At 46.3% G+C, this 14,032-nt stretch overlaps 2 protein-coding genes across 2 annotated transcripts in view; one reads left to right on the top strand and one right to left on the bottom strand.

Annotated features, from left to right (window-relative positions):
• Positions 1-817: 817 nt before the first annotated feature.
• Positions 818-3,526, top strand: RPE (ribulose-5-phosphate-3-epimerase). Its single transcript, XM_058809577.1, has 6 exons — positions 818-968; positions 1,106-1,185; positions 1,265-1,404; positions 1,964-2,098; positions 2,235-2,321; positions 2,719-3,526. Exons 1-6 carry the CDS (start codon positions 847-849, stop codon positions 2,839-2,841), a joined length of 687 nt encoding a protein of 228 aa, XP_058665560.1. The 5' UTR covers positions 818-846; the 3' UTR covers positions 2,842-3,526.
• Positions 3,527-6,923: 3,397 nt separating this feature from the next.
• The window catches only part of KANSL1L (KAT8 regulatory NSL complex subunit 1 like), a 61,262-nt gene continuing 54,153 nt past the window's right edge, over positions 6,924-14,032 (bottom strand). The window contains exons 13-15 of the mRNA XM_058809713.1: positions 11,024-11,136; positions 9,423-9,576; positions 6,924-8,825 (exon numbers count right to left, since the gene is read on the bottom strand). Of these exons, the coding sequence (XP_058665696.1) occupies positions 8,577-8,825; positions 9,423-9,576; positions 11,024-11,136 (516 nt within the window). The 3' untranslated portion in view covers positions 6,924-8,576. The remainder of the gene's footprint in view (positions 8,826-9,422; positions 9,577-11,023; positions 11,137-14,032) is intronic.

Below are 14,032 nucleotides of genomic sequence, written 5' to 3'. Positions count from 1 at the left end.
TTTCCACTGTCACAGGTGAATCCACAGTAGTAAGCCATAGCAAGGACTAAAATGCCTCTTTTTAATGTCTACCCTACTAGAAATCAATGCAACTTCTAAATTATGTAATCTGCAGTTTAATTTTATCCAGGTGGCTGTGCAGCTGGCTTTGGTTTTGTGGGATGATTGAGAGATGGCACAGACAGGCCAGCCCGTCAGCCTGCCTTCCCACGCGTTTTACTGTCGTACCAGTGCATTTAATGCCGTCCTGCTGAGTGGCATACCAAGTTCTTTAGCTGGTTTGTGCTGTCCTGCAGTCTCTCTGTACCAAACTCGGTGTTATTTCTGCTGTGGAGACAAACGATGCTGCTTTACATAGTGCTAGCCGCCTTAAGCGCATGTCGTGTTCAGCCATGTCCGGCCGTGCCTGTCTTGTCCACGTGTCAGTCGCTCCCGTTGCCTCAGCATTTTATGCAAACGTTGTCCCGAGGATTAAATACAAAGGAACGACGGCAAAGGACAGAGTTCTGTTCTGTGTTTGAGCCTCTTGCGTAACACGGTCGGTGTCTGGCGCTCCGAAGGGTTTCCATGCACGGTTTTCTTCCGGGATACCGGCAGCGCTTGTTAATGTTTACCCATCTGCTCCAGGCCCGGCGTGGGGCTTTGGGGGGGGGGGAAATACACCTACTTGGGAACTTAAAATCACCTACACCAGGGTTATTACTACTATTATTACTACTATTATTGTTAGTTCCGCCGGTTTCGGTCCGAGGGCGCGGCCCCAAGATGGCGGGGGCACCGCCCCGGCCCTCTCCCGGCCCGCCCTCCGTCCCGCCCTCCGTCCCGGCAGCAGCCGCGGCCGCAGCGATGGCGTCGGGGTGTCGGATCGGTCCCTCCATCCTCAACAGCGACCTGGCGGCGCTGGGCGCCGAGTGCAGCCGCATGCTGGACTGCGGGGCCGACTACCTGCACCTGGATGTAATGGACGGGTAACGCCGGGGACGGGCGGGAGCGGCCGGGCCGGGCCGGGCCGGGGGCGCGGGGAGCGGGCGGAACAGCCCGGCCCGCTCCTCCCGGCCGCACCGGGTAACCTGTGGGCGGGCGCCTCTCTCTCTTCGGCCCCAAGACACTTCGTCCCGAACATCACCTTCGGCCACCCCGTCGTGGAAAGCCTGCGCAAGCGGCTGGGCCAGGAGCCCTTCTTCGGTAAGGGCCGGGGGCTGCGGGGCGCTGCCCCTCCGGCGGCCGGAGCCGGCCCCGCTGCCCGTTCGCTCTCCTCTTCCAGACATGCACATGATGGTGGCCGCGCCAGAGCAGTGGGTGAAGCCCATGGCAGTGGCTGGTGCAAACCAGTACACCTTCCATCTAGAAGCGACCGACAATCCCGGGGCACTGATAAAGGACATTCGGGAGAATGGCATGAAGGTGAGAGGAGTACACACTACACTGTGCTTAACTAACAGCTGCCTGGCTGGCAGGTTCTCTGCGGTGAGTAGTGAGGGAGCCTGCAGCTGTATCAGGGGAGGTTTGGGCTGGATAGCAGGAAAAGGTTTTTACCCAGAGGGTGCTCAGGTACTGGACAGGCTCCCCAGGGAATGGTCACAGCCCCAAGGCTGCCAGAGCTCCAGGAGTGTTTAAACAAGGCTCTGAGTCACAGGGTGAGATTGGTGGGATGTCTGTGCAGGGCCAGGAGTTGGCCTCGATGAGCTTGTAGGTTCCTTCCAACTCAAGATATTTTGATTCTATGGTTTTATGGAAAACTCATTGTTGCCACTTCAGATGGTCTAGGATTGGCATGTGCAGTCCACACACACTGTGGATGAAGTCAGTCTTTAATTTGAGTGAAGGAAATCTGGAATTTTTAAAGAAAGAAGCATGTTCTTCCTGCCATTACACAGTTGTGTAATTACTTCCTAGGAATCTGTACTGAGCTCAGGCCAGTCTTGCCCTGATGTGCACTTGGATTTGGCTTCCCTTCCTGCAGGTTGGCTTGGCCATCAAGCCTGGCACTACGGTTGAACACTTGGCACCTTGGGCCAATCAGATAGATATGGCTTTGGTGATGACAGTAGAACCTGGGTTTGGAGGACAGAAATTTATGGAAGACATGATGCCAAAGGTAAACTGTGTTTCTCTTTCATTATTTATTGAGCTGAAAGCTAATTAAATGAGTAGTGAAGTTGATAAATTTTTTCTAGATGTATGAGAAGCTGTAGGATGGCAGCTCAGTGCTTAGCCTTTTATTTTTTTCTCAGGTTCAGTGGCTCAGGACACAGTTTCCCTCCTTGGATATAGAAGTGGATGGAGGAGTGGGGCCTGACACCATCCATAAGTGTGCAGAGGTAAGAGGTTGCAGCATTCTCAGTCACTGTGCTGACAGACTTATCAACTCCCAGAAAATAAAGCTTAGAATTTTTTAGTTTCCAGAGGGAACTGTAAAACACATTTAATATCAAAATCTTTTTGAGGTCTAATTTTGTGCCTGTTTTAAAATAGTGGCTGTTGAAGCCTCCCATAAGCTAAAGGAGTTTGTTTCTTTTATGTTGCTGTAAATAGGAGCAGTGTGATGAAGAAATTATATATTTGGGGGTTTTCTGAACTTGATTTGGGGTTGCAGTTAGGGCTATGTCCCCTGTGTCCCGCCCGTTTGCACAGCAGCCAGAATTCCCATCTCCAGTGCTCTCCAGGCAGGCTGTAGGCTATGTTCCATGTGGCTGAGCAGTATTTGCTGTCCCCCAGGCAGGAGCCAACATGATTGTGTCTGGCAGTGCCATCATGAAGAGCGCAGACCCCAGGTCTGTGATCAACCTGCTCAGGAACGTGTGCTCAGAGGCAGCCCAGAAGCGCAGCCTGGACCGATGAGACCTCCCCAGGCGTGTTCCAGGAGCTCTGGCCGTGCAGGAGAGCCCTTTTCTCGTGCACAGGCAGGGGCTGGAGGGACACCAACTGCAGAAACTTCTTGCTGCTGAACAGAGGAAGCATTCCTTCACTGCAGTGAAGCGAGCAGCAGTGGGAAATGTTCTGGCTGTCTTTCAGGGTTGGAAATGCAATGGTTTGAACTTGTCTCTTGATTTTGTGGAGGCTAATTTTGTGGCACAACCTCTAATGCTGACTGGATTGAAATACAGTCAGTTTGTTGCTTGCTAGAAGAGTGTAGCATCACCACAAGAATCTCTTGTGGAAGACTCTTTAATCAAACTGCCTTCTGCTGTCTGTATTTTTGTCATTTGATCTGTGCATTCCTACAAAACTTTTTCCACTACTGCATTAAACACCCCTTCCTTGATGTGTTAAGTTCTTGAAGCTGACTCTCATAAATAAGTGGGTTTAGGAGTAAGTTTAGGAAAAAGGCAGCTTAAGAGAGGTGAAGAAATCTCAGTGATGGTAGAAATGTTCCTGTCCTTTGCCTCTATTGCACTGGAAGTACTTGGCTTATAGAAATCCAGCATCAGGTAAGTCAGTGCAGCATCTTTACCAGATCACAAAGTGGGGAGTATCTTCTCAGTTACCTTTCAAATAGCCAGTTAGGACAGCTGTGTCTGAAATTGCTGCAAGTGATGGGATTCCTCAGGAGAATGTTGCTTTAATACTCTTCAGGTAAGTAACAAGCTTTTTCTTGCTGCACAATCTCCTTGGTTTGTACATGTGTCCAGGTAAAGGATTAAGATGGTAACATACAGGAAGGGTAGCTGCTGAAGAGATGTGTAGATTGAAATGCCTGGAGATGGGTCTGTAGAACAGCTTGTGGAACCAATCATCAGTCCTTCAGTTTGCTGTGTGCACAGGCCTGGCCTGCTTGGGCACATGAAAGGTGAGTTACAGTGCACTGGAGGAAGACTGAGCTGGCCATTTTTAAGCAGTTTCCCATGGCTCTAATTAGCATTGTTGCCTCTTAAATATTCCATGGTATTCTGTGTGGCATTTTTCTCTTTAGGTTGCAATGACAGAAGGGTTGCAGATAGTCTGCTGCCTTGGGGGCCAGGCAGGAGGCTCAGCAGCTCCCACAGGGCCAGAGTCAGCTCTGTTCTCTTTGCAGCAGCACTGGGCAGGTGTCACCTGGCAGCAAGGGGCACTTGGTGAGCAGCATGAGCTAGGGCCAGTTCAGATACTCTAGACAAGCACCTCAAATTGCTGAACTGCCACGTTTTTTCTAGGTGGTTAATTGTGGTTTAGGTGAACAAATGTTGCTTCCTGTTTCCACCTGCAGCCCCATTTGGGGACTAGCACAAGAAAAATGGAGTTGTGTAGACCTGCTGTACTGAGAGATATTTCAGAAGAGGTTTGCCAAAAGCAAGCTTGGCCATGAAGGCTGTAGTCCCAAGGGCTGTTAGAGCAGCTTATCCATGCTTCTGGAAAGAACCAGTGTGGAGTTTAGTGTATGCATGGACAAACAGTCATGGCTCTGGTAGATAAATGCAGGCTGAACAGGCACCAGCTGAAATGAAAATGCTAGTTCAGGATGTGGAGTGGCTTTTCATGATGTTGAAAGCAGTAGGACAACAGCTGTAGTGTAGTAACCTCCTGCAGTTGAGTGTAAGCTGGATTGGAAGGATAATCAAACTATTTCTGCTTTTTTTCCTTATTAATTTGGAGGTGACATCCAAGTTGTGCTAGTTAATTGATGACATGTCTTCTGTTCGTAGGTTGTAGCCATTTTGTAATTGTTTTAAGGATGGTAAGGATGCATTGACTCTTGGGTTAGGAGTCATGTGGAAGAGATGCTACACTCACAAAGTACAATTACTTAATTGCTTCTGTCTGAATACACTCAAGTAGGTTTATGCAGGTGACTCCTGCTGAAACAGCTTTTACACATCTGAGGTTAAATGTGTTAGTGACCATGTCCAAGAAATCAGAGTGATGAGTTATTCTTGTTCTTTAATGCTTACGACTGTTTCAGTTTCTCACCTGTGTCCATTTACTGAAGGGATCTCTCTGGGGCCTGTCCTCCAGTACTCAGTAACAAGCCTTGGGTCCCAGGACTGGAACTGAGTGTGACCTGAAAACCCAGAGAGCTGCTTGCAGGGTCTCCCCAGGCCTGAATAAAGCCCAGGCCCATGAGATGTTGCAATCCTCTGATAAGGTTTCAGCAGTAAGGGAGAGCACAGCCTGTTGTACTCAGGCATGTGCTCTAGAGTGGTCCAGAGTGATCTGACAGCACAGGTCTGTCTGCTTTGAAAAACAGGATGAAAACAACTTGGACAGAGCCAAGTCACACTGGGGTTGCACATGTGCTGCACAGGGTGGTACAGCCACAGCCCTGAGAGAGATAAAACACTGCAGGAGCCACACACTGAGCTTATTTTTAATAGAGTTTAAAAATTCTTATTTGTACTTACATGTCATTAAGATCCTGGATGCAGAGATGAAGCATTTTAAACCCTCATAGCAGCAGGAAGCAGAACATAAGTGGTGTTAAAAAAATGCCTCAATTGGACATGGTAAATAAAGCACATGGAAAATGGCTTTGTGCAGCTGCAGACACCTACTTTCATGTGTGGAAGGGCCTTGCTGCATTAGGTTTTAAGTTGTTTTTTCACAGTCACTGTAGCACCTTCAGCCACAGCAGTAGGAGCAGCACTAACAGCTGTTTTCACAGCTTAACAGCCAAAGAGAGGTTGGGTTTTGTCTGGGGTTTTATTTTCTGTTTAAAACTTTGAAAAGGCATGAAAACAAGCAGGGGATTCTGCACATTTTATGGCTTCAAGGATGAGCCTGGCCCTGAACCTGCTGCCACAGCAGGTACAGCTTCCTCATGACACCAGCATTCATGCAGCACTGACCTGCCTGGAGCTGGGAGCCCAGCAGGCACTAGAGCAGCCTACCAGTGCTGATTGCAGCTGCTTGGAGTAGAGGGACAAGAGAAAGGACAGGGCTGCTCCTGGAACCAAGCTGAGTTCAGCCAGTTTTTAAACCCTGTGCCAGTACTGAAAAGAGGGCTGGTGAAAAATCAGGTGTGGAGACAGAGAAGGCAGGGCCAGGTCTGCAGCTGCTGGAGAAGCACCTCCCTTGCCACATGCACCCAGCACTGCCCACCTGGAGGGATGCTGGAGGTGGGCAGGGGATGGGGAGATGCAGCCTGTTCCTGCCACATGCACATACCCTGCTCAGCTGCCGGCAGAGCCCTGTGCTGGCACTGTGGGAGGAGGAGCAGCTCTGGCACTGTTCTCCAACAGCCACAGTGTGCTGTCACATCCACACTGTGCTGTCACAGGCCTGGCCACCTGAGGCAGCTGCTGGAGAAAAGGTTTCTGCAGTGAGTGCACTGGGGTCATGACCAAATAGACATTTATTTTGTCTTGGGCCTTTCTCTAACTGGCCTTTTTATTGCTGTCTGATGAAGCAATAGCAAGTTCCCACAAGGGCTGCCAAGAGCATAGAAGGGACACAGCTGACAGGGTTCCCCTTGCTCAGACCACTCTGCAGTGGACAAGGAACCAGCAGCTGCTTTAGCCCACAGCAGGCTGAGCCTGCAGGCACACAATGGTCTGGCACTGCAGCTGGGGCCTGAACTGCAGTGCAGGGATGCTCTGCAGGTCCCCAGGCTAACCAGATTGGGGTAACCCACTCCTCTGACACAGGGGGTCCTTGGCCTCCTTTTAACACGCTTGTGTTTCCACCCTCCAGTAAAGCAAACCCCTCCTGCGACAGACTGGATTGTATTTCCACTTCTGGCAGCACTTGCAGGACAAGGAAGGCAGCTGGCCTGGCTGGCTGGTTACTTGGGCTGTCCCCTCTCCTGAAGTGCAGGAGTTCCTCCCTCTGCCCCAGGGATCAGACAAGACAGGAATCCCATACCTGACAACAAAGCTGGGTGAGAGCTGGTCAGATCAGGCTTCCTAAGGAGTAGATGATGGGGGTGTGGAAAAGACCTGCAAAACATCTGAGACACTGACCTTTGAGAAAGCTCTTCCTGGAAGCAGGTGCACATGCAGGGCCGGGGAGAGGGCAGCACACACCTTGTACTGAGGCACTGAGGGGGCCTTGGCCTCACAGCGTAAGTGCAGCCTCAGTACCACAGCCAAGCTGCAGGCCAAACAGAGCTCTATGCCAAGAGGAAGTATTGCTGCTACTTCTTCACTTCTAAAAAGCCATCAAATTCAGACTATATACAACATATATAGAAATAACTTTTAATTAAAAAACCAACCTTGCATCAAAGATTATTGTATCAGACATTGAGGCAAGATTCAAGTTTAAGACAAACCAGTGTTAAAAAAGTGTTTAAAAAAATAATCAGAATGTGCAATAAACTACAATGTAGCAATAGGATGTAGTGTTGAAACTTTACTGAACTGTTTTCATATGCCCAGTGTGTATTTCCTGTCATTTTGACCAAAAAAAAAAAATTGACACTAAAACTGGGTCATCTGTCCAGTGCCATTCCAGATATTACACATGGAAGAAAACTGCACAAAAAACAGAGACTCCTATTAAATTGCCTTCAACTGTCCTACACAGAAAAACTGCCTGTTGATGGATTACACCTACATTCAATGTTTAATCTTTGTTAATACCTCTTGGGATTGCAGATACATTCCAAGCTATGCTATTCAGATGCAAGTTTAAACGACTTGCCTTTGTTTTCTCACTGTGCATGCATTGGGAAATGAGAAATCTATCCAGAATCACAATGGAAAGCTTTGGGGCTTTTTTTTTATTGCTCTTCAAGACATCCATCACCTTTTCCTTTCCAGCTAGTCACCAAATGTTGGCATACTTACGAGACTCTTAAAAGGCACTGTACAGAAATTGGAACAAGACTTTAACATATTAAAGCAAAGTATTATGAGCCTCATTAGCTAGTGAAGGACTAAGGAAATAAGATGATCCAAACCACAACATTCCATGGGCTGTGTCACTGATTTGGTTCCACCCCTCTCTCCTGTCTCTCCCTCCCCACAGGCTTGAAGCAGAGATCCTGCTTCCCCCTGTGTCAGAGACATTGACTGTGGCAATACTGTGGCTGCTTCTGCCTTATTGCTTGAGGATTTCACCATGAAACATGCCCTGGCACTGCTGAAAGCCATGACAAGGCTTCCAGATGCCCTGGTTTGAAGTGCTGGTTCTCACCTCCCCTGACCTCACACGTGCAGTTAGAGACAGGTTTCTGCCCTATGGTCATGCCACACAGGAGAACAATCTGAGGCTAATGCTTATCCCCACTATTTTCAAGTAGTTTTTCTGTGTTCAGTTGAAGTTGTTGGATAAGGTAGACAGCATCTCCTGCTGCACCAGAGTCCACTAGAACCAGATATGCATTTGAAAACAAACAAACAGAAAAGGATGATTATTGACAAATGTGGCAATATGACAACAGAAAGTGAATGGTGCCAGCAATTTATGTGCGCCCACTCCCGACATTGGGAATATTAGACTTCCAGCTTGAAATAATTACTTTCTCTTGGGGTTCAGGAAGAAGAAAGTGTTGTCTTTGGGATTTATCCTGCCTGTTACAAAGCAAGAAAGAAAATATATTACACGCAGCTAACATAAAGGTTTTGAATTGTGCTGTCATATGCTGTGTGAATGAGAGATTTTACCTTACACTTCTCTCCACCTTAATTGGCTTTCTTAATGAACCACATTATTCCCTGTCACCTTTGTTTCCTTGTACTGTTGCTTCCCAGGCAAATGCTTTTGCAGTCTTCTGACTCTGGGGTAGATTGTTTTCTTGGTGCACAGCCATTGTCTGGCACAGCAGTGGGTGTGCCTGGAGTGCAGGAAGAGTTGCTGGGGAAAGTTGCACTTGACATTTCAGTCTGATTCATTACTTGATCTTGGCACAGTAAAGCTTCTACCTCTTCATCATTTAGTGGAAAAACTCGAAGTTCCCACAGCCCAGACTGAAAGGAAGCAGAAGAGTAGGAGTGAGGGTGAAAAAAAAGAGTATAGAGGATAAAAAGGGATTTCAGTTGAGTCTGAACTGATTAACTGTGTGCAAAATCATGTGCTATCAAATAACAAACGAGTGTCTTTCTTTACAGTGTTTGCTGGGCTCTTCAGATAAAGAATACAACACTGCCAGGCACCAAGATGTAAGCTGGCTGCATAAGGGTTTGAAGTAATAATAGACCTACCCTTGAACAGGCAAGGAAACTCTTTTCCACAGTGCCAGACCATCAGGATGCGTGACCCCCTAATGACCAGGCCTGTCTGGAACCTTGGCCAACACCCATGAAAAAAACCCCAGCCCAAACCCAGTCCTTCTATATTTGCCTCAGAAAATGTGCCATGTGTACTGAGCAAGGAAACTTGTTGACAGATCTGGGGTGAATTTACAGAGCACAGCAATGTAGTTCTAAACAGGAGTGCTATGTTGAGTGCACATTAAATACAGTGACAGCCTGAGATTCTGATCAGTGAGACAGGAGAATATCTTCAGGTTTTCTGTTGTCACTGCAGAACTGATCAGAGCTGGAAGCTGTTGGAAGCTCACCCACCTTCTCTTCCTGGCTGTCCCTGCAGAGTGGTGCCATCCCTGAGCACACAGAGCTGTGGGTTTCCAAAGCTGGCTCAGGAGCAGGGTCAGCAGTGCAATGGTCTTTCTGCAGCACGTCCTGGCTGTGTCGAGCATCAGCATTTTTGCTGTAAGATCTAGTGCAGAATTAAAAATGAGTTTTAAGAGCTACTCCCTGACCTTTTACACTACCATGAGCAGTTCACATTTTCTTCACAAAGTGTTCAATTTCTCCATACATGGTACCTCCATTCTGCTTGCTTAAACCAAAAGAGCAGAGGAGAACGGGTGTGGTTCTTGACCTTGTTGGCTGGAGCCAAAGCAAAGCACTGTGTGGGGGAACTAAGTGGATAAAATGGGTGGGACAGGCACACTCTGGCTGCAGACAGCTAGTGACTGTATCTTGCTCCACATGCTCACCAGAACTGTGGTTTTGGACAAAAGAAATCAGTGAGCCACAGGCTGTTCCACTCTCCCACAGGAGCCCGTGGGGTCAGCACTGTGCCAAGTGCAACCTGAGGGACAAGTCCTTGGGCTCCCCCTTACCACTTCTGCTCTGGACTCAAGTGCAAAGCAATCAAAAATGTAGTAAGATTAAAAATTTTGACCTCACTTTTAATAGAAATTTAAAACAGATAAAAAATAATGCCATGCATCTGAAAGGCCAGGTGGAATCCTGACCTTGCTCATGTCAATGAGCAGTTTACTTCTGAATTTAAGCAGCACTAAGATTTTACCAAGGAGTTCAGTTTCAAAGTTAAGGTACATGTAGGACTTTTTATTTTTCAGAACACTTTTGAAGTTGGGAGGTTTTATGTTCAAAATTGCTTAAAATAGAGTTCCTCAATATGGCTTAGCTATATTTTTATCCTGCATTTAAAAAAGCTATCTTTGACTATTTATTCCTAGTGTCATGGTTCACTTTCAGACAAGAGTAGACACAAGCATAGGATAAACACCAGAAAAGGTTATTCCAACATTTATAGGCTGCTTTTTGCCCTGGCAGACTGTAAAGTGATTTATGGGAACTATTTTCTCAGGGCCAAACTGCAGATGCAGCTTTACAATGTTTATTCTGATACACACCACTACTTTGTGCAAGACTTTTAGTGGTTATATTTAAATCTGATGAGTTCTGCACCAGATGGCAAGCCTGTGAGAAAGAAAGTCATTGTGTGAATGGTTCAAAGTGTAAGGCCCCTGGCACAGCCAGGACACTTTAGAAACACATCTCTGAACACTGTGGAGTTTCATCTGAGTCAGGTGAGTGAAGAAGGACATATGATACACTGGGTGCCTAAAGCCATAGTAACTGGGAGTGGCACAGTCTAGCAGAGCTCTGTGTTCAGAGAGGGAGATTTGTTTGGTAATGCCAGGTCACTAACATGCCCAATTTGTAAGTATGCATGCCTCAGCACTGCTTTCCCTTACCACCCACGAAGTTCAACATACCTGCTACTGTCCCTGATGAGTTAATTAATGAATGCCCTCATTTCCAAACTGCTGTGCCAGCATTTCTGGCACTGCTGTACCACAACCCCACCAGGTTCAATGGAAGGCTCTGATCAAAGCCAATACACCTGCCTGCTGTTCCTCCTGGGCCAGCGGCTCTGCTCCCACAGCGACCACCTGGCGCGCTCCCGCTCCTCGAACTTGGTGTGGCGCAGGGAAAAGGCTTTGTCTGACAGGTCTTCTACCTGTGGGGAGGCACAGGAGAGCTCTCAGTGCCAGCAGCACCCAAACAACACCAGCCAGCATTATACATACCAGTGTTAGACAGAATTCTGCAAACAAATGCTTTCACTACAAAGGCACATTTACACGCATTCACTTTATGAGAGCTCTGGTGTATGGGATGCTGTCATTTTACCTTTATTTCTTTACAGGTCTATGGTTGATCTGAATGGATATAGAAGTTATACCCCTGCCATGCAACTAATACATTTTTCTCTGTGCCGATAGGCAGAAAATTTAGAGGATGAGTATTCATTTGCAAATCAAGGCAGTGTAAAAAAGTACGTAATAAAGACAAGCAAAAATTCCGACAGTTTCCAGAGACTGCTTTAGAAGGAAGCTAGGAGGCAGCAGGATTTGTCCAGTGCTCTTTAAGCACTGAGAAATAGGTTTGAGATCACCAAGGACTTTGATAACTGCACAGAGAGGAACTCAGTGAACCTGAGGTGCCACATTCCTGCTGTGAAACCAAGCAGAAAATGGCTTCTGCTTTGAAGATCCTATTTCTTACCCAGTGGTTTGCATGATCCCAAGTGCAGCTTAAACCAATCCTAATGCAAGTACTTTACCTGCTCTAGTAAAACAAGAGACAGATTTTTAAGTAAAAGATTGCACCCACACTTTCACTGTGAAAGTACCATCCGTGTTTCTCTGATGGCAGCACACCAGAAGTTTGTTCCATAGCCAGGGCTGGCTGAGGAACTTTGCTGCTCCTCCCCCTCACTCCCCTGATGGCAGGGGGAGTTCTTGGCTGGATCCCTCCAGTACAGCTCACTGTTGTTTCAAAGTGCTCCAAACCATTCAAAGTTCACCTAAAAAGCTGAGGTTGGCAGCAGCATTTGAGTGCTGCAGCCATGGATTTTATGCCAGCAAGTCCCAACTCAAAAGCTGAGAAATTCTTGGAAACAACAATTCCTGGTCATAGGAGTTGTGAAGCTGCACTGCCAAATCAGTCCTAGACAACAATTATACTAATAATTGGGGGAGGTCATGAAAATAAACTGCCTGTTTTTTTTCCTAAAGCAAAATTCTCAGTGGTGTTGTACAAGTACCACCATTTATCTTCCAACTGAGCCTACAAAATAGAGAAGCAAATGCCCTGTGCTCCCTGCAGTGCCAAGCAGTGCCATAGAGACCCTGGCAGGGCTCCATTGCTGTGTTTCTGTGGAAGCCATCTCCATATCAAGTCTCTCAGCACTGAGGTGGTTCACAGCCATTAGGGGTACAATGGCAAAGAATCACAACCTATCCATGTGATCCCAAAGGCTTCATTTTGATTGGAATCAGACACAGAACTGTGGCTGCCCAGGTCTTCCTCAGCCCAGCACTCAACAGGAAGCTTCAGGCAAACAGGCTGCTTAGTTTGCTCATCTCATCACTCCTTGCTGAAGGCTCCTTCATTGCTTTTATTTATTTATGTTAAACACAAACCACTTTGTTAGCTGCTGGTTTCCTTTCATGCAAGTGAACTTAATGGGCTTCCTCCTCTCTCTGAAATTCAGCAGCTCTGTCACTTGGAGCACATCCAAACAGGGCTACATCTCAGTTCACATTCTGTCTTTTCCAAGGTCAATGATGTATAGCATGAAAGTGAGAATTTTATTAACTACAAAAGTGTTATTCCCTTGGGGGAAATTCAGGGTTTTTCTGTGCTCAGATTTCTTTTGAAGTGGAAACAAAAGATAATTTAGAAAGAAAAACTAGGAATTTGAAAATACTTTTCTTAGCAAATTGCCAAAACTTTTCATGCTAGGAAGAGATTTCATTTTTAACAAGTTTCCATTCAAAAATCAAAGTCCATGTTCCTCTCCAAGTGAAGAGTTTTGAAAAATACAGAAATAAGCCTTGTTTGTTTTTCACAGCTGGTGACAGCATATTTAACCACTTCTTTATTTAAAAAGAGTCCCACCCTATTCTTTTGAACAGTACATTTTCTTATTTAAAAATTATTATCTGTTCTATGGATAAAAATGTCATGACATCAGAATAAAAGGTCTCTACTTAGTTCACTACAGCCTCTGCTACTCCCAGCATTTCCTCCAACAACTTTAGATTAATTTAAAGTTCTGTAACAGGAAAAATGTGGTGGTTTTTCCTCACTAAGGTTAGTCTGAAAAAGGACAAAAGAAGTGTTATTCCTCAGTGGATGGATCTGGCAGGGATGTTGAGGGAAAAGGCTGTGGGGAATGCCTGTTTGTGAGGCATGTCTAATGATTTCACTGACAGAAAACCAAGCTTTGGATTCCCCCATGAATTTTGCAATAATGTGGAATAGCACCAGGAATATTTCTGAAAGGTTCTCAAAACAACAAAATTTGTGTTTCACTCTTTGGCTCCACAGGAAACTCTGAGTCATAGGCCATGAAAACACTTATGCAAAACTAATTGCACAAGGAATTACTCCTAAGAATTTTTCATTACTAAAACAACTGCGAAATAAACTTGAAAGTTGCAACTGAGCCTTTCCAGAAGCTTTCACCTGGACAAAACAAATTAAAACCAAAACAAAACAGGAAAACCTGTGCCACACCCTCCCATGCCTTAAAGCAATAACACTGCAAATTCAAACATGCAAACCAGGAAACTCAAATGTTCTATTTCCAGAAAGTATTTTTAGAGCAAGTAATAGAGCAGACATAGATAGCAGATTAACTTTTGCATTGCCAATGTTGTTCTTATAAGGCAAAATGTCCAGAAACAAAAAAGCAGCCATAAAAGGTAAGCTTTTGTTCTCAAAGGCACAATGAATAGGCCTGATTCCCAGAAAGTGCTCAGTTCCCATCCTTGGCAGTGTGGCTCACATGGGGCATGACAAACTGGGGACCTCACATTTATCTGTAACTTAGTAAATGTTGGATG

Source organism: Ammospiza caudacuta, chromosome 8, assembly GCF_027887145.1.
Source record: "Ammospiza caudacuta isolate bAmmCau1 chromosome 8, bAmmCau1.pri, whole genome shotgun sequence".
Lineage (NCBI taxonomy): Eukaryota > Metazoa > Chordata > Aves > Passeriformes > Passerellidae > Ammospiza > Ammospiza caudacuta.
The sequence above is the reverse complement of the archived record's forward strand: the minus strand, read 5'-3'. Positions and strand labels throughout refer to the sequence as shown.

Bases quoted from the DNA above. Each gene is read 5' to 3' on its own strand.
- RPE (XM_058809577.1), top strand. From the start codon at position 847: ATGGCGTCGGGGTGTCGGATCGGTCCCTCCATCCTCAACAGCGACCTG. The intron at 1,186-1,264 runs GTAAGGGCCGGG...CTCCTCTTCCAG, and splicing joins GGGCCAGGAGCCCTTCTTCG to ACATGCACATGATGGTGGCC. The intron at 1,405-1,963 runs GTGAGAGGAGTA...CCCTTCCTGCAG, and splicing joins TTCGGGAGAATGGCATGAAG to GTTGGCTTGGCCATCAAGCC.